The 25,528-nt window shown below is 36.2% G+C and overlaps 2 protein-coding genes and 1 long non-coding RNA gene across 3 annotated transcripts; all 3 read right to left on the bottom strand.

Annotated features, from left to right (window-relative positions):
- Nucleotides 1-1,680: 1,680 nt before the first annotated feature.
- Nucleotides 1,681-6,156, bottom strand: LOC111215341. Its single transcript, XR_002664325.2, has 4 exons — nucleotides 4,189-6,156; nucleotides 4,019-4,081; nucleotides 3,562-3,694; nucleotides 1,681-2,897 (listed from the first exon to the last, which is right to left on the bottom strand). It is a non-coding gene; the product is annotated as an uncharacterized LOC111215341 (long non-coding RNA).
- A 1,058-nt stretch (nucleotides 6,157-7,214) lies between these two features.
- Nucleotides 7,215-10,419, bottom strand: LOC106423356 (calmodulin-like protein 2). Its single transcript, XM_048777315.1, has one exon. The coding sequence runs from the start codon at nucleotides 9,424-9,426 to the stop codon at nucleotides 8,968-8,970; it is 459 nt and encodes a 152-aa protein (XP_048633272.1). The 5' UTR covers nucleotides 9,427-10,419; the 3' UTR covers nucleotides 7,215-8,967.
- Nucleotides 10,420-20,362: 9,943 nt separating this feature from the next.
- LOC106423328 lies at nucleotides 20,363-21,906 on the bottom strand. Its single transcript, XM_013864106.2, has 2 exons — nucleotides 21,163-21,906; nucleotides 20,363-21,091 (listed from the first exon to the last, which is right to left on the bottom strand). The coding sequence occupies exons 1-2, from the start codon at nucleotides 21,904-21,906 to the stop codon at nucleotides 20,363-20,365; spliced, it is 1,473 nt and encodes a 490-aa protein (XP_013719560.2).
- Nucleotides 21,907-25,528: the final 3,622 nt, after the last annotated feature.

Raw genomic sequence — 25,528 nt, 5'->3', positions numbered from 1 at the left:
CTTTTGTATTTTTTGAAATTATTTTCTTTTAAATAAATTCCAAAATTTCAGAATTTCAAATTTTAAGTTTAGATGTGTAACTGGTCGGCCGATATAGTCTTACTTGGTTGTACTGAGTTCTACTTTATTATACAAGTAATACTAGTTATATTGAGTTATAGTAAGATATAGTGTGTTATACTAAGTTATACTGAGTACAACTTAGTACAATTGAGTTAGTTATACTAAGTTCACTTGTGTTATTAAACCTTTTTTAAACCTAAATCGGATAAACCCAGAAAAGAGTAACTCTAAATCAAATCCTAAATCAATAGCATCCAGAAGAAAAAAAGAAAACAAAAAATCGAAAAAACCCAAAATTCTTCATTACATCAAATATTAATAGAGGCAGAACCCTAACCCAATGAAACGAAATATAAAACAAACTCCTAATCTAAAATCACAGATCCATGACTGTAGATCCAAAAAGACTTCAAGCTCTTTTTTCTTCAATTCCTTCATTTTCTTCACCGTTTTTGCAGGCTGAGCAGCCATAGATCCAAGTTCTTTCGCTGTTGCATCAGCCTGAGCGGCTACATATATGTTTCATCACTTAGATTTCAGATCTAGGAAAAAAAAAGAAAAAAAAAAGAAGAGAAATCATAAAAGATTGGAAAAAAGAAGAAACTGAAGAACAGTTAACAGAGAACGAGAGTAGAGAAAAAAGAGAAAGAAGAATAATAATGACCGACATCTTTTATGGAGGACATGATATTATGATTAGTAAAAATAAAGGGCAAATATGTAAGAGAAATTTCTTAGGATAGACCTAAAAAAGTTTTTGTCACAAATATAAACCTTAAAAATAAAAATGACCAAAATAGACTTAAATGTTTTATCAAAATAAGTAAATACTAGATTTTGACCCGCGCTTTTAAAGCGCGGGTTTATTTTTTTATTTTTTAATTGACAAATATTTAGTAAATGTCGTATTTTTATATATTTGTCTTTTATTTTATAAAAAACTTAAATTTTTTATCTTTATTTATTGTATTTTATTTTAAATGACTATTTATGTTTAAAAAATTAAACTTTATTTTTTTTAATGAATTAAGTTGGTATAACTCTGATAAATTAATTTTATTATGTGGTTAATATTTTAATAAAAAAATTATATACTTTTAATAAAGATTTGAACTTTTCAATAAAAAAATTAATTATTTTTATGAATGCTTAAATTATATTAAGAAAAGAAAAAAATAATAATTAAGAATAGTTGAAAAAAAATTATTTTAACTTAGACTCAATGGCCCAAAGGAAAAAAAAAGTGAGAATTGAATCTGATTTTTTAATAGGCTCAAATGGCCCAAGAGAGATTTGATTTGAGCTAGATCCAAAAATAATGACCCAATATAGATTTGTTATTAATATTACTTAATTGCCCTTAATGAAATATGCAATGTTAGTGAAGGAAACATGCCCCTAAGGTAATTATGACAATAGGATCCTGCTTTAATAGTATAGATACACTTATATCCTTAGGGTTAATTAATCTAGACATTATGATTTATAGCTAAGGGGTGGAGTTTAGGGTTTAAGGTTTAGAATTTAGGGTCTAGGATTTAGAATTGAGGAGTGGGGTTTTGGGGATAGGATTTCAAATTTTAAAAATTAAAAAAAAAATTAAAATTTTCAAAATAAGAAATGCTATTTTGGTTATTTTAGTTTTTGGAGTCTATTTTGGTGACAAAAACTTAAAAATGTCTATCTGAGAAAATCCCCCAATATGTAATCTCCTTGATTTTCGAGCTAAAAATAATTCAAAAAAAAATTGATTTTAAATGAGGTCCTTCCTCGATTATACTAGGAGATGTGGGGTAGGGAAGGTGATGTTCCTTGTAAAAGGTGATGGAGAAAGCAGAGGAACGGCGGCGGAGATGGTATTTGAGAGGGGCTGGAGAAGGACAGATGAACGGTGCCGGAGATGGTAGTGGAGCGGGGCTGGAGAGGAAAAAGAGGAACGGCGGAGGAGATGGAACAAAGGAACGGCGACGGGGATGGAACGACTTGGATGTTGAAGTTAACGACGGGATGTCTGAGATGTAGGGTTAATTTGTTTTTTTTTTAAGTTAAGCTTTAGGCTTTGTAAATCGGTTTTATTAAATTTTATTGTTATTTAGATTTTGTTTAGCTTTGTAATAATTGTAAGCCGATTAACTTTATAAAGCCTATTTCTATTTGGTAATTATTTTATTTTTTAAATCAAATTAAACCACTAGTTATTAATGAAACAATTTTAATTTAAAATTAAATTATTATAAAAATATAAATTTTATAAATATAAATAATTAATTAATTAATTAATTAGTGCTATCATATCGGATGCAATAGCATTTATAAAAGAGTGATTTTGTCAGATATACACAAAACGGAAGGATATTAGCCATGTACACATGACGTAACACAAGGGTAGTTTACAGTAACTTTTATGTCTTGCACTTCCCAAATTGCCCATGTGACACCCCCGATCGTAGTTAACCAGAAATGACACGGTTCATGTTCCTCGATGGTCGATCCGAGGTTCTCAGAATACTTCTGATCGCCTTAGACCAACAACCAAAGAACACCAACGCTCCTATCAGATATCACTCTAGGCTTTTTAATCCGAAAAAACAATACCCGATAGTTAGTTCGTCCGGACAAGGACTAATATCATATGAAACCCCTACTTTAAAAACATTCTTTATATATCATACAAAAGCATCTTACAAAATTTGTTATAAATTAACCTCGAGGTTTTCGGTCAATAAATCTTATAAATAAGAAATATCAAAACGCCTTTGCAAGGATAATAAAACTACCGCTGGCTAATGATGTTCCTTCCCGTCCTAGAGTAAGGTCTCCCGCCTATTGGTTACCTGCATCACAAATGAGTCATGAGTAACTAGTTTACTCAGTGAGCCTAGTCCCGCACCCCAACATATATAAATAATATCTCAAGCAATCAACTTCATTTATATGCAGTGGAAATATATTCCATAACTAATAAAAATACATATCTAAGGGATATGATTCCATCGATGTGAATCTTATCTTAAACATCACCTCCACGACACCCGCCATTCACTCATACTTATAATATATATATACTAAGCCCGGAAAACCACCAAGGCTAACCGAGCCTAGCGGAGAAATAAATATAACCATCATCTCCATTAGATATTCCAAGATCGAACATCTAACGCTGCATGCAGTTACACGGCCTCCAGGGTACGACACAATCATCGTGTCTTCCTGATCTTGTTCCGTATCGCAGGAACACTTCACGGTAATGCGGGAACTTTCGGGAGAGTGAGTATACAATAAGACTTCACATGATTTATACTCATATATTTAATACTATACATATGTATTAGTACTTGAGAACAAGTACTTAGGTTTGGAATAAACCTCTATGATCATTCATAAATATTTATTAAGTGTTTACACTAAGTAAACACCTCACTGATACAATATTGATCAAGAGATAAAGCCTATCAATCATCTACAATCAGTATTGATCAACCATCTATCTAGACTCACCTTTGAATCCATGAGATTGCCTATGGAAAACTAGACTCGAGCTCAAGCTAAACGTTCATCACTTGCTGATAACTCCCAAAACAGAATGAGGACAAGGCATGACCCGGCTGGTAATTTCAATTTCTTCGACCAACTGAACCAAAAGCACAATGGTTGGATATAAGGTTCATCAGTCCAGTTCAAGAAGAAATCAGTATGGTTAGACTCAGCTAAGATCAGCTGGGTTTGATTTTGATCAGCTCCTAACAGTTTGGTTGAGGACAAAATTACTTCAGTTTGGAATATATCCAATCAGCTCATATCAGTTTAGCTAATGATTCCATGAGACTGATTTAATCCAAAAATAAATAAAAATTAACCATACAAAGGTATAGACAACTGATCCAGGACAAGAAGCTTAACAAATCAGTCCACTGATTCCAAACAAAAATGTTCTGAACTAGAAGCTAAAGCTCACCGGTTTTCTCAAGGTTTAAATGAACATTGTTGCTATAAGCTTCAAGCTGAACCCACGTCTAACCTGATCAGAATAAGATATCCATGATAGGTTCAAGATCAGAAACAGAACAACTCGTTTTGGTTACCTAACAAGAGTTGAAGCTCAAGCAAAACTGATCTCGATATTACCGATAAAATCAATGGCTGAAGAACTTGGGTGATTCTAAACTCTTGAACGCCAAACCTTCAGCTCTAAACCACACCAGAACACAATGATAAAAGTCATAAGAGGGTGAGAAAGGATCGTGCAAGCTCACTTCTCTTCTCTGATTTTTTTTTCTGATTTGTATTTTCCTCACAGATTTTTCTCTCTTTCTTTCTCTATTTCTCTCTGAATTTTTCTTTCTTGTTTCTGAGATGAATGAGCTTGACCAGGAAGAGGACAAGGTAATAAATGACAGGGGAAACAGCAGGAGAAGGAAGAGTCAGCAAGAAAGGACAAAAGTTTCAGATCAGTATGAGACATGTGGTGAGCTGAATCACACTTTCCTTCCTATTAAGTAATGTCATTTCCTTTCCATGAAGAAACTTCAAGCAGGTGTACAACTCACATGAATTTAATGTAGCAAGGAAGCATGAAGGTGCAAGCCCCATGTTCAGGTCAGGAAGGAAGCAAGCAGCCAGGCAGCACATGACATGCACATGACTCGCAAGCAGCTGAAAGTATTCAAGACCAGTTTTCAAAAAATGTTTCCTATCCATCGGTTCTCGTCCAGCTTAGATAAAACTCGACCATAATAATTAACACTTGGTCAGAACTATTAAGAGTACGTATTTTGGCCTCGAGACAGTCCCATCAAGAATACTTCACCGGATCGATTTTTATTTTTAATTCTGGTCGAACCAACTCCAAACTGGTCGAGCGGGATTTTTCTCGACCAAAATTTTATCTGCTCTTGAGGGTTATTACAGCCCATATCTCATCTACACCATTTCTCTTTCTTCATCTCACACCACCGAATCTCTTTCTTCTTTTCATCTCATACATCATCTCTTTTTCTTACAATCTTTTTTTTATTTTCATATAGCTTTCATATGATTATCAATATATATATAATTTTAATTAATAACATCATCTTCTCAAATCCACTGCTCGTATACTCCATATAACCAACATTTTTATTCTCCGACAACGTCCTCCTCGTCTCGTCTGTACAACCTACACATCATTTCGTTGAGGATGAATGCAAATATTACAGTGAAATCATAATCTCAAATTCTGTCATGCTTCTTGGAACAACAGCTATTAAAAAATCACTATTGCGTAATCTATTTTTTAGAAGCTAAATCATGTATCAACTACTACAAGGTATGTTAGTCAGTATATAAATTGTTAACTAGTATATTTTTTGTTACATGATACATAATTTGATTCTAAAGAATAAATATTCAACTAACAAATAACATATCAAACAAGTGTATCAACTAACAAATAATTTATCAGCTAAAAAATAATGCATCAATTAAGAATAACTATTTTTACTCCTTTTTATAAATATTTATCAGTTAAAAGTAATTTGTTTGTAACTGATAACAAAGCATATATCCAAACAATAATATAAAATTGAGATTCTCCTAAAACATAATTAATATATGGTAACTTAGAAAATGTTGGCTAACATTGTTGTTATCCAGACCGAAAACTAACTTTAAAAACTCGCTCAATCGGCTCTCCTTTGGTTACTACTCGGAAAATTTCACCGATTATGTTTCTCGCGGGAAAGAACTTCAGGAGGATTGTGTCTTAACTCATCTTAAGGAGAAGGAACACCGCCTAAACATTGAAGTAGTTTCAGCGGTGACAGACGCGGTGAACTCCAAACGAGTGCATAAATAACAGAGAAGATTGATTCTTTGATTTCTTACATGATACTTTGATTAGAAAACGAAGGCATCAGTAATAGGGGAAGAGCTAAATATTGCCGATGAGTTCATTGTTGTTATGGTATGGAAAATGAAGAGAATTTTTGAAAATTGATAAAGAATAATCTAAAGTTTCAGATTTATAATTGATGGTTCAAAAAAAAGAGGAAAAGTCACTGCAAAAATGAAAAGGAAGAAAAGAAAAGAACGAGGTAGCAGGAGAGAGAGAGAGAGAGAGAGAGAGAGAGAGAGAGAGAGAGAGAGAGAGAGAGAGAGAGAGAGAGAGAGAGAGAGAGAGAGAGAGAGAGAGAGAGAGAGAGAGAGAGAGAGAGAGAAGATAAGGGTAATATTGGGATCTAGAAAAGATGAATAATAGAAGATACTTTCCTAATATTAGTGGCTTGTGGGTGTATTTACGCTAATTACTCTTTATAAAACTTGTTATAATAAAAGTAAAACATATTATAGGTGGGACAGATAATGCTTCCAACAACTTTAACAATGATATATAATAGCTTTTTCATACGTAAAAAAACCTTTTTGTAGTGTATTAAAGAGACATGGCTTTCTCTTCTTCAAAGTCAACAATAAGGCGATGGTTGAGATTTCACTCAAAGTCTCATTTCACTTATATCCGTTCAGAATACATCATATCATTCGAAACATGAAGCAGTGGGTTCCAGTACAGCAAATAATTTGTCCATGAATAAATTATCTCGTCATCTCTAAAATCAGATGAGACCTCTCCAAACTCGTGCAACGTCAACGTAGCTCGTCTTCATGAAAGAAGAAGAACAAAATTAGTAGCTCATGATGACAGATTGTTTAACTAGAAATTCGGTGAACCCCATCTTTTAACTCCAGCAATCATGGATCTCAAGAAATCAACAAGGCCCAGAATCTAATCAGAGAAGGAGTGGTGGTGAACAACAACAATGGGAAATTCTCCATCCCAAGAATCGATTACTGAAAACAAGATAAAGGGGAGATTGACACCCGGGCCTTGTCAACAAGTCCGCAAGCTCAAAAGGAACATTGATCCTGTTCGTGGGTGCTAGCCAACACAGTAACATCTTCACAATTCAATGGAGACAATGTAAAAATTAAAGAAACAGTCTTATCTGACTATTTCAGTAATTAGCGACGATCTGCTATCACCGCCGTGTTATCATGCCATGGATCTCGCATGTTTATCAAGCTCATCAACCCATCAGAGAAAAAGTATGAGTACAACTCATGGACAAAAAGTGTGACAACATCATGAGAAAAGATATTTGCAATAAGTGACAAAGCTTTGATCTTGACGATTAAGAGCTCTTTGTCCAAGCCAACTCTCACATGTCGAGTACAACTGACCCTGACAGATACGAGTTACAAATAAGTTTTTGAATAATGCCATTCGCAAGTTGGGTATAGCCTAACTTGACAGGTACGAGTTATACACCGGATTGAATAACTTAAATAAGTTACATTCAAATAGTCTTTATAATAAGGCTGAGTTGATAGATACATCAATATCACACTAGAATTGCCAAAGCGAATGATATTCGCATATCATGTCCACCTCATTACCCATATATCTGACATAGTAAACTTGGCAGATCTTCGAACGTTGGCATAGTTGGTTTTCTTGAAGGATATAACTACACAATGCTGAGTTAAAGTAACGCTCAAAAATATGTTATCTTAGACTCGAGTTCGCAACATATCGACTATGTTTTAATCAGACACTTAGTCAATACGTTTGATTGATAATGTTGGCTCTGTCCTGATCAGACACTTAACCAATATGTTTGACTGATCTCATCGACTATATCCTGATCAGACACTTAGCCGATATGTTCATCTAGGCATGAGTTCAACTCACCATATATGAAGGTAAATTCGCATTCATCAAGCAATGAGGTCAAAGTCAACTCACCTTCATCTAAGCATGAGTTCACAGTAAACTTGCTTTCATCTAGGAATGAGTTTACAGAAACTCACCTAGATCGTCATAGGCACAAAGCGCCGAGTTCATTATCTCATAACCCCTTTCGTAAAATTCACATATATCAATTTCATTTCTCTCAACGAACTGTGGGGAGGAATGCGGCTTATTGTTGGAGATAGGCTTTGCCCCTCAACTAGTTCTATTAAACAATGAACTCGACCCATTAAAATATTTGAAAATCACCAAGGAAAAGTATGTCGGCCGAAAACACTAGAAGGAAAAAGAAAGAGACAGCATACCTAGGAGGGTATATACAGAAAAACACAGAGAACAAGACAAATAATCTCTGTTAAACACTCACTTCTCAAGGCACAATTGTCTTTCATCTATGGCACGATCACCTCTCTCCAAGCACATGCCTTCATCGAGGCAATGTGTTCTTTGTAATGAACTAAGATTGGTTTAATCCTTATTCAAAGAGTACATAAGAAACTTTTAACCGGGTGCAAAAGTAGTGAAAGTATACTTTAGCTCTATTATGCTCTCTGCCTAGATCCAATCTCAAGACAAAGACTTCTCCTAAGCCCACTGTAAAAATCGTGTATACTTTCAGTAGGTATTGATTTCATATTACACAATTAGCCAAGAAATAAAGCTAGAGTTTGGGTCAGTATGATTTATTTTTTTTTCAACAAAAGGCTATTCTAATCCTAAGAAGATTTTGAAGCTGACATAGTCAGCCTAGTGGAACTGAATCAACATGAACAATGGCATAAGGCAAACTTCTATCATTGTATTCAAGCTTATCAGCCATTTTAAAAGAATTCCTTACATCACAAAAATTAAATGATCGACATCAGAAGAAAAGAAACCAAAAGATCTGACAGCTTACTAAATGATTTTTAAATGAAACAACAAAACGGTGCTGTCTATAAAAGTAATAGGAGACAACAATCATTTTAACACAAATCCTCAGTTGCTTGATTAAATACAACCTCGTTAATCTTACTTCTTTTTGCAAAATCTAGTGTTCATTACGAAAATTCAAAACGTTTTTTGATAAATATCACAAAATATTGTGAGCGGAAACAGAAGGAAAATACAAGGAACGTTTAACTGGAGCTAAGAGCGGCAAATCCACCACCTCTCATCATTTGCTTAAACTCCTTAAAGTTAACCATACCATCTCCATCAACGTCAACTTTACTAATCATCTTCTTGCAATCTTCAAGTGTTCTTCCTTGTTTCAAACCCATCGATGCAAGAACCGACCTCAGTTCTTCACCTGTGATAAACCCATCACCGTTCTGATCGAATACACGGAATGCCTCTCGCATGTCCTCTTCCTCCTCGTTCTCTTCCATCATTTCTTGATACAATGATCCAAACTCATCTATATCCATGAATCCGTCTCCATTCACATCCATCTTTGCTATCATCTCATTAATCTCTTTTTCAGGGATGAGAATACCCACACTTTTAAAGAACTCCCTCAGCTCGTTCTTTGCGATCTTCCCGTCTCCATTCTTGTCAAATATTTGGAATACCCTACTTAATTCTCCACTGTCCATTTTTATCAATAGCGTGATGATTTAAAGGCAACGAATGATCTTAACTATGAAGAAGAATCAAGGGCATGACACAGTTTCACAAAACCCCTAACTTGGTAAAATATTGTAATAAAAAAATTCAAACAAAATAAACGAGGTCAAAAAGCATACAAGTACAAATGGAAGAGAAATTTGAGGGAGAGGGAGAGGTTAACGGGTATTGTTGATAGGTTCAACACTTTCTGATCTTTCATTTTCCTTTTGTGCCAAAAATAGATATACACGCCTTGAAATAGACTACATGATCATCTAATTCTGACATAAATCAGGAGATCACATTAGTTTATCTATAATGCAACACCCGTTTCATCATTTCTCGAAAACGACGTGTCTCTTACCCTAGCGTCTCTCTCAAGTAATCTCACAAGTCCAATTATTAACTTAATAATCGTTAATCATGTTTTCATTACCATTAAATCCGATAAAGAAATCAATACTATTAAAAGGAAAATAGTTTTAATAAATCTACTTAAAAAGGTCGTTTGGACTTTTTTATTTTGGTCCAACCTATTATATACAACCAAATATTAATAATTTAATCCTATTATATTAACCAAAATCTATGCTCGATTAGAATTGGTCAACACACCCATCTAAAACTACGTGCTGTGTTATGATTATTATTTTCTACATTACGTAAGTACGATATTCCTCTAATAACCTACACTAAAGTCTTAAACGTGAGTATCATGGTACATATTTTTAATGTTTCAATGAACCACCATGGAAGATGTATTCATGCTTCTGTGAAATTTTTTTTTTGGTCGAATGTTTATGTGAGTTTTGAAGATTATATTTGCAACACTATGTTAGTCGTCATCATCTTGCAGTTTCCGCTTCATGTTTCTACAACACATAATAAGTTCCATGTGGTAGAACATGACAATCATGTCTTATTGATAATGAGTCGTCGGGTCACGAGTCAGTCTGTTTCAAAAACAATTCTTATCAGTCCAATTAAAAACGAGTTATATGCAATGGAGCCGAGGAAGACAAAGAAGGAGAAACGAAAAAGGAAAATGAGAAGAAAATCCTCACCGGCTATTAATGAAGTTTTTCAAAAAAAAATAATTTCAAAATTTAAGGAAATTTTAGATTTGAGATTACAATATAATCTAGAAACTTAACAAATAGCTATCTCTATGGAATTATCAATTTATCTTCAGCGTATTTATTCAAAAATATAATAATTATAAAATGATAATTTTACTAAAAAACTCGAAGTACCAGAAAAATGCCAGAAACACGAAAAATACTCAAAAACTCAAAACTACCTAAAAATACACAAATATCCAAAAAAAATCCAAAAATTTGACAAAATATTTTGTGTACTTTGGTTACCCAATAGAGTCTTGGATAGGACCCGTACTCGAACAAAGCCCCGCGGGTCCAAAGAAATACACTATATGTACTTTTTCCTTGACCCAAACCAAACCTGATTTTGGTTGGTTTCGGATAATATACCTAGATTTAAGAGAGAATTACGTAATAATGTACATACAAAACCCAAATAAACTAATTCATAAATTATACTTTTAAAAAAAAAAATTATCTTCTTCTATATAATACGAATTTGTAACATAATAATGGAAAACAATTTTAAAATACTAATTCATATAAAAAATTATGTACAATTTAAAATCACGCGCTTTTGAAGTGCGGGTTAAAATCTAGTAAATGAGATTAAAAATGAGTAAAACCGAATAAATACCAAAACATTAATGAATTATATCAGAAAGAAATATTCTTTTAAAATTAAACGAATAGAAAAACCGAATAAACCCAAAGAAAACCCCTGATTGTCTATGGATACCAAACCATCGAGATATCCAATTATTTGTCAAACTCATCTGAAGAAGAGAAGAAAGAGGGTTGAATAATATGAGAGCTTCTCAGTGAGACATGAATGCTAAACACATAAACCATTGACTCAGCTGTAGAATACATAACATGTAAGCATAGCTCTATCATGAAACAAACACGAAATCTAAAACACCTCACAGAATATACAATGTGCTTAATGCACCATACAAATATAATCAATACGCTGATAGTACATAACTAGTCTCTAGACCCATCACTATCTTCTAAGGATATATATGTATATCCAGATATCGCTAGTACAATAGTCCATCTTTGTACATCCACAATCTCAGGCAGCTTGTTGATATTACTCAAATTACCCTAGAGTGACTTTATTCTCTCAAATAAAAGGTTCAATTGCAGTACCTAGGGATTGAATCCACTAGGAGGAAGACACACTATAGATCTAAAGTAGTAAAGATTAAGCTAGGCAAATAAGTTTAAAACAGTGAATAAATGAAAGCAAGGTGAACAAACAATTTTTCAGTTGATTGAGGTTGTAAATAATTAAGAGAAATAGCTAAACCGAAGGTTTCAGGTAATCAGGATTATAGTGATATATAATGTTTAGGTTACAATCCTAGAACTCAAAGTCTAATACAAAAGGTATCCAGCTTCCGATGTGAATCAATTTTATTGATTAAACTCAATATCTCACATGTCGTTTCGAGCATCGATCGATGCTATTGACTTAGCGTCGATCGATTCTATTGACTTAGCGTCGGTCGATGCTATTGACTTAGCGTCGGTCGATGCTATTGACTTAGCGTCGATCAATGCTTCCTTGGGCAAGCGTTAGCGAGTTGATCAATAGGTTCAATAAGCTTAACTAAATCAGTTGTCGCTTGTTTCTAATAATACTAGCTCAAGGGAATCTATTTTGGTGCAGAACCTACCGTCGTAGTTGTCCACAATCCTAATATCAAAGTCATAGTTAGCTACTCTAGAACACAAACATTAAAAGCAATTCCTTGAGGTTGTCTATTATCACCTTAACAGTTCTATAGTTTTGGCTAATCCTTCATAACCCTAATTAAACCCTAAATCTAACAAGTGAATTACTTAACATAGCAAAACATAATATAGCAAATATCTGAATAAACTGCATAAATAGAATAAGGTATAAAAACTGGAGTTCCAATACAAAGCTCTAAAGGAGTCTTGGATCTTCTCTACAAACTACTAAATACCCTAAACTTTGTGGTATGAAGATAAGAAAGTGTGTGTTGCCCAATACAATGGCAGAACACATAAATATTAGGTACAAATCGGCTAGGGGTAGTTCTGTAAATATGTGGAACTTGGGCTTCAAGTTGGTCATGAACAAGCGGCCCGCTTTGCTGTCGATTGACGACAAGAGCTGTTTGTCGATCGACATTTGACTCTGAATGTCGACTCTGGCTGGTTCGATGAACATGTACAAGTTTCTTCTAATTTTTATCTCCAAAATGCTCCATAATCACCACATTTTTCCAAAACATACCTAGACCTGTAAAGACTCTAAAAATACTATAAGAAGACCCCAAAACATAATAAATAGATTCTAAAACACTTATATACCATGGCTAAAACTGGTAAAATCTATGGTATATCAACTCCCCCAGTCTTACCCAAGTAAAACAAGAGTGGTCATTATGAAAGAGGTTTTGAAAACAGTAGGGACACACATAATTTTAGCCAAGAAGTTTTGACATGGAAGTCCACTGGAACTAAGGCATTACCAATCTGCACCTCAAGGTCTCTGATGATTCTTCCTGAGTTCCTCTGAGAATAGTGCACAAAAGTGAATGAATCCTTCAAAGGCTATATCTCAAGACCTAGATGGTCTGCCATCATCTTAGCTAGAATGCTGACTGATACCACTCAAATTACCCTAAGGAGTATTACTCTCATCAAAAGAGGTTCAGATGTAGTACATAGGGATCGAATCCACAAGGAGCTAGGGAACAATTAAATCTAGTGTTTATTAATTCTAAGAGTTGTAAATGTTTAAATGAAATAGCAATAGTAACAAGCGAAGTAAATAGTAAATGTAACTTGATTGGAAATGATATTAGATGCAGGGCCACTATTCAGGTGTTGGAGATTATAATATCTATAGATGCCTATTTGTTGCATGCATGATATGTTAGAGCTCAACCGCTTAACTCAGTGATCAGCTGTCGCATGTTTCACTGGTTAACAAGCTAGATCTCGTGTCTCAACGGTTAGTATGTTGACAACGAAAGAGTGTCGATCGATGGTCCTATAGGGACGTCGACCGATACACCTTTACCTACATCGACCGATAGTCTGTTGAGGACATCGATCGACGGGTTCTAGCCAGGCCTATGCGCGAGTATGATATGCCCTATTAAGATACTAAATTGGCGGTTAGCCCTCTCTAGCAGTCCTAATATGATAGATAGATGTCAGGATGGGATAACAAGGGTGCTTGAGTATGTAATCCTATGATCATGTTCTAGTTAGCAAGGCTAAAACAAGCAATGAATACAAATCTATCATGAATATCACAACAAGGCAGATCTATAGTTTGGGGCTAATCCCACAAACCTATCTGAACCCTGGATCTAATAAATGAACTACTCAGACATAGCAAATCAATTCATGACAATGAAGAAATGGGAATTCATAGTATAGATGAAAAGAAATGAAAACAAGGAGTTCTAATCACAAGTGATCTTCTCTCCAAAACTCTCTCTCTCTCTCTCAAAATAAAACTGTAACCAAAAAGCTCTCACTGCCGTCAAAACACTTAGGCAGTATATAATCTACTAGGTTAAAAACTCGTCATGGCATTTTTGTAATTTGGCTTGGACATGGGCTTCAAGTCCGCTGGATCCAAAATGTCACATGTCCAATGTCTCGACATCGATCGATGTATATCGATCGATATTAATCTTCATTTGTCGAGGCATCTCATAGTATCGATCGATAGCACTGGATGCGCATCGATCGATTGTTCTTCCTCTCGTCAACCTCTATATGGTCAGCTCGGATGAAATGTCCTTTAAGCTCCAAAATTCTCCAAAGTCATAGATTTACTCTGAAATGCACTTGAACCTGAAAACATACCTAGAAGAGTAGAAAACATACATATATATATAGTAAAACACCTATATACCATGGATGAAAACGGGTCAAATCCAAGGTATATCAACTCCCCCATACTTACCCTTTTGCTTGTCCTCAAGCAAAACATACAAGCAGTCTCTCTGAAAGAGGTTTGAAAATATTAGGGACTACAGATTTTAAAGCATAGAAATCTTTTCCTCAACAATTTTGCAACCACATCTAAAAAGTCCTAATCCCAGAAGCACACTATGCAATATCCTAGCTTAGCAACCATTTCTAATATAACACAACTCATCAATTCACGTTTGACATCCTCTCTACTGACTTCATTTCTTAGCAAAAATATAAAGTGAATGCTTTACCTTGGGAGTATCGATCATAGGATGCAAGGATTTCAGACAAGTATCTGGAACTGCAGGTAAATGTTAGTTCATAATTTCTCTCTCTCTCTAATTTTCTCTCTTGAGTCAAAGTCTGCTTCCATTGCAGGATCAGTGACCAAGATTGGACAGGCTTCCATGAATCAAAACTTAATGGTGGTTGCCACCAAGCTCTGTTCACTTCTTTTTGACCTATATCTAAGAGTTCTTTGTGAAAGCGAGCCTTGAAGATTGCCTCCTCCAAGTCCCGTTTCAAACTCTTTTATTGGAGTCTTTATGAATCAAGCCTTAATGGTTTTAGCCACCAAGTTCTGTTCAGACTCATCCTAAGTAAACAATAGATCTTATTATTATTATTTTTTTAAGAAATGAAATATAAATCACTAACTATTCTAGGGTCGAAATTTAGAGAGAGAAAATGTGATAAATAATCTACACAAGGCATTACCTTCCAGACCTGTCTGAAGAATCCGATCCCATGTATACCAAGCCCCAAGACAAGCGGTTATGTCAGGTTTAGTGTTGGAAATCAGCTTTGGTTACTTCATACGGTCAAGGCAAGTGTATAGTTGATAGGTTGATCTGCTTTAGCATCTATAGTGCTATCTGCAATCAGTAAATCTTAAATGGTGCTAAAGATTGGTTAGATATTCAAGTTTAAATCATTATAAGATTATAGTCCAATTTTCAATAGCTAAGCATAATTTATTAAAATTCCTTTTATATAAGAATAAAATAAATTATATTAGTAAATCTCCCCTAGACTTAAATTACACTGTCCCAGTGTAACTCAGCCGGAGTTATGATTGAATAATTCATAGGTACGAAATGTAACAAGTAAGGAAGACTGACCGGATTAGATATCGATCGATGGGAAAATGTTGCATCGATCGTCGTGTGTTTGTCTATGTCGAGCGATGTCGACGTCTCGTCGGAGGTCGATATTCAGGTCCTCCTACTTGGGTCTCCTAAATCTGAAAGAAATAAAACGAAAGTAAATAAATGCTAGCCAATAAAACCAAAATAAAATACGTAATAGTGGGTTGCCTCCCACTCAGCGCTTGGTTATAGTCATTTAGCTTGACTGTAGTAGTGATTGGCTATATGGTGGATAAACAGCTGTTTGTTGGGAAATAAGCATCCACGTCATCTCTGCACATTCTGGACCAAGATGCAATGAAACTTCTTGTGGCCTCATCATTTCTTGTCTATTTGTCATCCATCTTCTCAAGTACATTGGAGATGTTCTGTAGCCTATCTTGAACGTTGTCAATGCTGACCTGGTGCCAGCCTATGTTGTCATAGGCGTATGCAGAAAGTTCTGTCAGTTCCTCGTGCATTGACTCTATTCTTTTGTGTATCAGCTGCTCGCCGGTTGGTGTAGACTCGGCGTCGATCGATGCGATTAAGTGTTCGTCGGTCGATCTCGGCGACTTTCAATCGAGCGATTTCGCTCGCTTCCTGTCAATCGATGCTGAATCTGGTGTTGAGCTGCGAGTTGCCTCTGAATGGCTTTGACTTCTTTCTGTAGCCATTCTGCGTGGCTGTCTAGTCCACTGATTCTGTTGTCGAATGGAAAGTAGATGTCATCGCAGCGTTTTTCAAGTCGTTCCTCCATGGTGCCTATAGCAGTGTAGATCCTGGTTGTGATCTTGTCAACCTCTGCTGCTGTGTAGGGAAGTAACTCCACAGGATTCTTGCCATCGATCCATGGCCCTCGTAGCCTGTCGATCGAAGATGAGTTTGCTTGCAAAAAATTTTGATTAGTAATTTTATCAATATCCCCTTGGGCATGAGGTATTTGACTAGACAGTTTGTTTAAATATAGCATGACTGGTGATACGAAGCGGTCATGCATGTCCTCGTAAGTCTGCAGCCTATCATCCATGGCTGAGATCTTAGCGTCAAGCGATGTGATGGTACACACGTCGATGGATGTGGCTGGTTGTTGGTCCTTCTTGCGAATGGTGTCCAGATCTTGCTGTAGTAGCTCGATTTTAGTGCTCAGCCAGTCCACGTTGTTGTTGAGAGGGTAGTACACGTCGTTTATCCTCGTGTTGATGTATGAGACTTTCCATTCATCCTTGTGTTCTGCTGAACATTGCGGTTCTGCAGGGATTTGGGCTGTCGGAAGACTGACGTCGATCGATGGGTGCATGTGGTGCGTCGATCGATGCTGAGGTCGTGGCTTCTTTCCCAAGTTGTTGTCGTAAACTCTCAATTTATGTCCTCATTTCTACCATACTTCTGGAAAGCTCATTGTAGCATTTATCCAAAGGTTGATGTGTATCTTCTACCAATGATTTGAGCTCCTCTCCCAGTTTTTTCTGAGCTCCACAAACACCAGTCACCATCTCGTTGATTTCATCTTTGGTGTAGAGTTCTGGTGCCAGTCTTGTGAGTGTGAAGGAAGTGGTATGTTCTGGAAGACAAATGTGGCTCTCTTCAAAAAGAGATGCTATTTCAAGTAGTTTCCTGATGTCGTCCTTTGTGACAGGGATCATCTCACCAGCTACGCCTCGTGCGTGTCCACACTCATCTCTGTAGACTCCATACTCGTCTCATCGTTCCCAAGTGAACTTTCTGGCTCCGTACATGTCAAAAGCGCGGCATCCAAATTCATAACGCCTGTCGATCGACGTGGGTCATCCTTATCAGTCGACGTTGGTGTTATCCTGTCGATCGATGTCTGAGTTGTCCCGTCGATCGATGATTGGCTTTTGACTGGCATGATACATCTGGATTGATTTCTGTTGTGGCGACTCCTACATGTTTGTTTGGATCAGTTTGAATGACGTCTGGAGTGCCACGTTGCTGTGAGAATAGGTTGTCAGGTCCATTGGCCACTTGAAGTATATCTGCTATGTCCTCTCTGGACACTTGTAAGATCCTTCCATCTATTGCACGTGCGTTGCCATCTGGGTCCCTGAAAATACCAAATTCATCAGGTGTTAGAAAACCGTAATCAATGTTTGCATTATCATTCAATTTAGAAATAGAAAGATTAGGTTTAAGAGTAGTATCGATCGATGTTGATACAGATGCATCGATCGAGGGCAGAATAATTTCTGCAGAACTTGTGTTCTTGAGATGATTGCTCTTCATGAATTTTCATGTTGATGTAGATGGAAGAGTGTTCATCTTTTCTGCTTGTGTGTCTGCTCTGGTGTGTGGAGGTGGTTTCAAGGGTGCAAAACGTTTTAAATAGGTATCTATAAACCTAGTTGGAGAAGGAACATTCTCCTGCTCCTGGATTTTCGCTTCGGCGCGAATATCGATCGATGTTCCTGTATGGGTGTCGATCGATGTGGACGGTTGTTTTGCTGTACGAGGGTGGGTATCGACCGATGTGGAGTGCACTTCGTCGAACGATGTTGGAAACATGTTGGTGAACTTATGTGTTTCAAATCTTTCATCCTGCAAAGATAATTATGTTGTACGTTCCTTCCAATATCCTCATCGTATTCTTCTGTATGTTTCTTTGTTAGGTGAAGTAATTACAGTGTCGACTGCAAAATTTTCATGGAAACCACTGTCTGCCCAACTACCTATGGAATAATCATCACGTCCTCTCTTGCTTGGAGGTTGGAAGGCAAAGTGTGGGTAACAATGATTAGGTGGAACGAAATGGTCAACTGGCTGAGCAACGTCGAGCGACTTGTTGTTGTGGTCATCGGTCACCGTTGACTCATTGGAATCGATCGATGGAAAGGTGTGGGTGTCGATCGATTCCGAGTACTCTGATTCGTACTCTGCTCCACAATGGCACGTGCCAATGAAGCCAAGTTCCTTTCCATAATCCACAGAATTAATAATTTTTCTCTTAGGTTGGATAGGGCGTAGTGGATGTTGGGGTCTATCAGCGTCAGACACAATTTGTTTTTGTTCATGTCACATACAGCTCCTACTGTAGCTAGGAAAGATCTTCCAAGCAGAAGTGAAGAATTCCAGTTAAGCTTGATGTCCAGGACATGAAAATCTACCGGGACAAGGGCATTACCAATCTGTACCTCCAGATCTCTTATGATACCTCCTGATCGTTTTTCTGAAAGATCCACAAAGGTGAAGGATTTTGTTGAAGGTTCGATGGTCAAACCAAGATGGTCTGCCATGATCTTAGGGAGGATACTAACTGATGCTCATGTGTCACACATTGAATGGGGGAAATTCAACACCCTTGACTACGCATGGTATTGCAAACTTCCCAGGATCACTCTTCTTCGACAATGTGATCATGTGTCTCATCTTCTCTCTGACTTGATGAAACATTCTCCTAATGTCCTCCTCAGTTACCTTTGTTTCTCTGAACAACATCCACAACCGGTGTGTGAAGTAAGCTTCATCAAAAGCTTTTTCGATTGGGATTCTGAGGATTCTTTTAGTGAAACCATCCATCTCCTTATCGTTAGCTTCCCTCTTAAGGTTCTTAGGAATTTTCTCCTTTCTTTTCCTTAACCTTCTCCCTTCAGTTTCCTGATCTTTTTGAACTGGTTCTGGTGAACTATTTAAAGGGTTGGATTTTGGTTCGGGTGGGCTAGCTAATGGTTTCGGTGGTGGTTTGAGTGCGTTGATATAGTCATTATCGATTGAGGGTAACCGCACTCGGTATGTCAGAGGTGCCTGTCGATCGATGGGAGGTGTGTTGTGACGATCGACGTCTGACTCACTCTGTCGATCGATGGTTGGGTCAACCGATCGATCGATTTTATCATAGAAAGGGGAGGGTGGGTGAGGATGCTTAGCTGCGAATTCCTCATGAGTTAGAATTTGAACTGCATTGCATTCAGTCGATTTAGCGGACGACGTCGATCGATGACTGGAGTAATCCATCCATCGATCTTCGTCATGGTCTGTCGATCAATGCGAGTTCATCGACATCGGTCGACACCATTGGGATCCGCCGAGATTCATCGAGCTTTCGATTTCGAAGTCTCCTTCCTCAAGCTTTTCATGTCTCACCACTTGCCAAAAATCATCATCCATGATGGTATTTACGTGGTGTTTTCCTTTGTCAGCTTCTGCCTCTCTAGCAAAAGCTTCTTGCCTCTTTATAGTCTCGCTAGTCTGAATCACTTGCGTTTCAAGTTTTCTCACCTGAGTCCCTAAGGTCTCGATTTTGGTGTTCAGATTGTTGTAGGCGGAGTCTATTTTACCGTTGCAATCCATGGTGATTTGTTGTTGTCCCAACAGTACTCGATCAAGCATTTCTTCGATCTTGCTTTCCTGAGTCTGGGGTGGTGGATTCTGGTAGTAGGAGTTCAGGTAGCTTTTGCTGTTGTTGAAGGGTTTTTAAAATTGTGAAGTCTGGTTACTTCTTTGACCATTTCCAAAGAAGTTTCTGTTTCCGCCCTGGTTTCCAAATTTCTTGAATCCGATACCTCCAATGTAGTTCACATTTTCTTCTCATTCTGTATCTGCTACTTCTCCTTCAGCTAAACAGACTTGCTTCCTAAGAAGCTCGTGCACCACATCTAACTTAGCTCTTACTTCGTCCATCTGTTCCTTCCCGATAGAGGCTACAGACTTCTTCCGTTCAAAGACCTACATTCTATCGCCTAGTTCCAAGCTTTCAACAACTTTTAACTCTTTCTCTTAGTAGTTACCTTTTTCTTTGATGGAGCAGTGCCTTTTTTGCTGGTGCTAGGACCACTGTTAATTTTGGTCAAGCTAGGACCGCTTGCTTGATCACTCTTTCCCACCAATTCAGTCACCACTAAACTTGTCCTGAGCTGTGTAACCTCAGCCTCAATTTTCCCCAATCTGTCGGTTACAACGGTCTCAAATTGCTCAGTTCTCTCCGAAGCTGTCCTGAGTTGTGTAACCTCAGTCTCAATCTTACCCAATCTGTCCGAGAACTGCTGACAGAATTTCTCCCCAAAAGTAGTAAAAGAAGCTTGTACCAGATCCTCCAAGAAATTTTTCATATCTGTGTCAATATTTCCTTTTGATGAAGCAGCTAGGTGGCACAAAACATTATTCTTCCTTGACTCTGCTCCTCTGTCTGCATGATTTCTCTTGTTTCTTCCCGAAACATCAGCTGTGCCATCAACATTCCCTGCAACATGACTATTTTCACCTCTCTCAGTATCAGCTGTTTGATCCTCTACTTTCTCTTCGCCAGATTCCTCAAATTTAGAGTTCGTAGTTTCTTTTACTCCCCAAACATGATTGTTCCAATCATGTTTACTATTGATCATATCCAAAATGCGATCTACTCTTTCATCTTTCTTCTCATCCTTCTGTACAAAATCAGTTACCAAAAGGACCACTCCATTTATGTGGGATTCCATGAATGAATGCAAAATCCCCTACAAACAATTAAATCATTAGTAAAGTGAACAAGACAATAAATATTTTAATTTGAAAAAAATATGCATACGTTTTCTGGGAATAAGTTCTCAACGCCAATGATATCTTCATAAGAACATTTTGCACATCCTCTCCAATTACCACACAGTGGACCTGTAAAATTTTTACTGACTTTTGTGCCACAAATCTCTCCTAAAGTAGGAACAGCTTCCATTATCCAAATTTGGAAACCAAACAAGAATCCTTCCATCAGATACCCCTCTTTCTGCTCTAATTTATGCCTTGTTTTATCAATTTGCTTCAGAAGGAAATCAAACGAATATAGACCCCATGGGTAATTCCGAAGCTTCTCCAAATCCATCGCCAACTTCATGTACAGATGCGGGATATTCACCTTCTCATCCTTCCCCATCACCACACCCATAATAACGCAAAGATATATCAGTCTCACCCTATCAACCCAAGTCCAGGTATTGCTCTCTTTCAAATGCTTCTTTTTTATGATCTGCAAATTTATTTTTCCATTTGTCTTTATCTGCTTGCTCCAAAAACCATCATCGTCTTTCCATGTCACTAACCCACTGTTATTCTCTCGCTTCACTTTCAGACCAGTGACAGCATGATACTCTTGCAATCCAAAACGCAGAGGTCTCCTAGCGAAAGTGAACCACTTCTCAAGTCTCCTGCTTGTCATCAACTCCTTACACAAGAAAGAGTGTACCAACCTCGCCGAAAACTTCAGATCATTCTTCTGGATAACCATAATCTGTGAAAAAATGGGATCTTTCATAACTTCATCGAATTCTGATTCCATTTTTTCTTTTAGCAACTCGAGAAATTTTAGTCGGCAGCTGTTATTAATCTTCTTAACCTGAGGTTCCAATCCCTCACCGTATAAATGATTAGGCAACTCCAACTCCATACCTGAAAATTGAAAACAATACAACATATATCTATTAATAACAAAAACCTAAAATTCCTAAATCTATCCCAAAAATATGATTTAAGCCATGATTGTGTACAAAATCTTCTCTAATCATCACCTTAACACATGATTGAAGCCTAAATATCTTAACTAACTCAAAAAATTTACCTTTTACCTTTCTATTTTCAAACTCTAAAAAGAAGTGGAGATAGAGTTTCATACCTTTGCAGAACGAACTAAAGAGTGATAGATTCATAAAAAGCTCACGAAATCGTATGAGTTAGGCCAAATAATCGTCCAAATCACAGAATTGAGTGAGTTAGGGTTAATGAACTTTGGGTGAGAATTTGATTTTCTCCCCCTTTGTTCGTGAATGGGAAATTATGGGTTTTGTCCCAGAGAAATCGAGCTTAAAGAGTTGAAATCATGCTTGGTCGGTTCAAATCAAGTGGGAATCAACCCGGATATAATCATACAAAACCAAAAAAATCGATTTGGGATTCTTTCTTGGGCACGTGATCGATCGATCTATCTTTACAGATCGGTCGATCTGTAAGAAATCGACCTTCGCCGATCGAGTGAAAAGGACCAGGTCGATCAGTATATATTTCGCGTTTTTTTGTTCTGAATAATGATCGGGATCGATCGATCCACTGTAACTTGTAAAGCGGGATCGATCGATCCCGCTTGTCGAACTCATTATTTATCTTTTTAAAAAAATTACAATTTTAAGGGTATTACTGCCATTTTCGAAAAAATTAGTCTAATAGGACATAAAGTAGTATAGATTAGTCTAAAGGAACATAGTTACCTTTTTTTTGCTCTAAAAAAACAGATTTCCCAATAAAAAGTCACATAAAAAGACTCTAAAAAAAAGGATAGTTAAATAAAGTATTACTATATTTTTAAATAGTAAATAATTTTTTCATAATTTGTTAAACATATATATATATACATTCACTAACAAGGATAGTTAATAGAAAATAAATACAAAACTTGATTGCAGACCAACATATATAACAATCATTTGAAATAGTGAAAATAGATAAAGTTTCAGAAAATCTGGTGCATCTAAATATCAGAAAATCCAGGTTTACCATCACACGCAAATTATAGATTAAATGCAATGATCTACTACGTTTATGCAATATCAACACATGTTTACCATGCAACTTTTTTAATTTTTTAAAAAGAAAAACATATAAAATCTTTAAAATATATATTAAAAATACAAAAACCGTTATAGGTGAAATACCGTATCACACCGGAAACAAACTTCCAGAACCAAAAAGTAAAAACGGAGGTGGTCCATGGTCGTATGCTTACAACTAATAAAGTACACAGTAACGAAAAAGTATTAGCAATTGTTTATACGTGATGAGCAATCAATTACTGTTAAACAATTATTTTGCATCAAACAAAAGAAATAAGATTTATGCTGATCACAAACATCAAATCCCAAAATAAATATAGGTTAAAAACCTCACATTAAATAATCATATAAGACTTTTTATAGAAATTAACAAAACAATTTAGTTGAGTTAATATTAGCCATCAACAAAACCATAGATATTATCTAAAGTTGTAAATGGAGATTAAGGAAAATTTAGAATATGAAAGTCTATATCAATAAAGCAAAATAGCTATTCTTCACAGAAAATTACATCAGCTTTAATTTTTTTTTAAACCTCCACGTGAACATGTGTAATTTAATCAATTATGATTGACTAATAAGCCCACTCATGCAAAATTCTTGAATATTAATAAAAAACATATATACAATATATATATGTTTTTAAATTTTAGTTAACATTGGTCACCAGAAAAGTCCAACCAAAAATAATACAAGGTCTGATAGAAAAATAAATCAATAACTGCCAATTAAAAAAAAAAAAGTAAATTCAAGATTAAGTAACACAAACGCATAGAATCTATTTCACCACGACAACTTCCCGACTATAACAATGTTACATTCACATTCATAAAATAAGGTTCAAATACCCAAAATACATTGACATACAACTAGAAATAAAGTAGTTTTGAAGAAAACCACCCACCAAGCATCATCAACGTATATCAACACAGCCCATCTATAACAACATTTAGGCACCAACAAAGTTACAATATTAATCATACACAAAAAGCGGAATAAACATAACTTTCACAGCCAAATAGGTTTTTTACACCGAACATCTATTATATTACTCGAACTTAAGTCTGAATTAGAATAAAATAACTAATAAAACAACCAAATAGGTTTAAACTGCTTGGGCCCAACTAACCACATATCTTAAAACATAATAATCCTGCTTAAAAATAAATAAACACAAAATTAAGAAGATTAACCAAACAAATACGACCACACACATCATATTTACGTACAATCAAATTTATAAAATCCCGCGCAAAGCGCGGAAAAACCACTAGTTAGTATAAAAAACTCACTCATGCGTGCGGTTATCATGTAACTTATAAATATACGTAGAATCTAATATTCACTAATTAATGCTAGTGAGTAATTTTATAAACTACTATTAAAGGTACTCACTCTGGCTCTTAAACATGTGGACACAAGGTCAAACAAAAAAACAATAATAAGGGAAACTCCGCGTGGAAAATGTTACCAATGTATTAACACTCAATTAACCAAAGGTAAAATAAAGCTATCTATAAAGAGATCTCATCTATAAATGCATACACAAAGCAGTCGTCATAAACCACACTCAATTCAAACTCTAGAAAGAATACTGTGAAACCCGTCACTTTCGAAATAATAAAAACAATTCGATAATTAATAGTTTATGAAATTTCCATTTATAAATATAAAAGTCAGTACGATACCATAAGGCCTAAAGGCCAAATAACGATAACATTCGAAATATAAAGTACGACATAAACCGAAAGTCCAAAATACGAGATAACATAAACGATAGATAGGAGCCCAAAGGCCCAAAAAAGCGATAAAATATTTCGAAGTACGACATAAACCGAAAGTCCGAAATACGAGATAACATAAACGATAGATATGAGCCCAAAGGCCCAAAAGCGATAAAACGATAAAAGTGATAGAAGTCTAAAGCTCGATAGTAGTAAAAACCCAAAAGCACCGGTCTGGTATAATCACTTCTGCTCATTGGTCTCACCTGAAAGGGGAAAGAAGGAGGGGTGAGCGACAGGAGAATCACCCAGTGAGGTATGGGGATGCTAAACCACAAACCACTGACTGAGTACATAGCACTACTAAAATGTAGACCTAGCTCTAGTATGAAACAAACACGGCGTCTATTACACCACACAAAACAATCAACATATGTCTAGTGGACTAGACATGCTACAACCAATGTGATGATAGCATACCGCATTTCCTTATAAGAATATAAATATATATGACTCTACAAGCGTCGTAAGTACAATAGTCCACTCTGTACCCCCGCAATCTCCACAAACAAGCGGCCTAGTACAAACGTGTCTGTACCCCACTAAACACACGGCCTAGTACAGATATCTCCGT

Source organism: Brassica napus, chromosome A4 (genome assembly GCF_020379485.1).
Source record: "Brassica napus cultivar Da-Ae chromosome A4, Da-Ae, whole genome shotgun sequence".
NCBI lineage: Eukaryota > Viridiplantae > Streptophyta > Magnoliopsida > Brassicales > Brassicaceae > Brassica > Brassica napus.
This window is presented reverse-complemented; position numbering and strand designations above follow the sequence as displayed.

Bases quoted from the DNA above. Each gene is read 5' to 3' on its own strand.
- LOC106423356 (XM_048777315.1), bottom strand. From the start codon at position 9,426: ATGGACAGTGGAGAATTAAGTAGGGTATTCCAAATATTTGACAAGAAT.
- LOC106423328 (XM_013864106.2), bottom strand. From the start codon at position 21,906: ATGGAATCAGAATTCGATGAAGTTATGAAAGATCCCATTTTTTCACAG. The intron at 21,092-21,162 runs GTATGCATATTT...AATTGTTTGTAG, and splicing joins AGAACTTATTCCCAGAAAAC to GGGATTTTGCATTCATTCAT.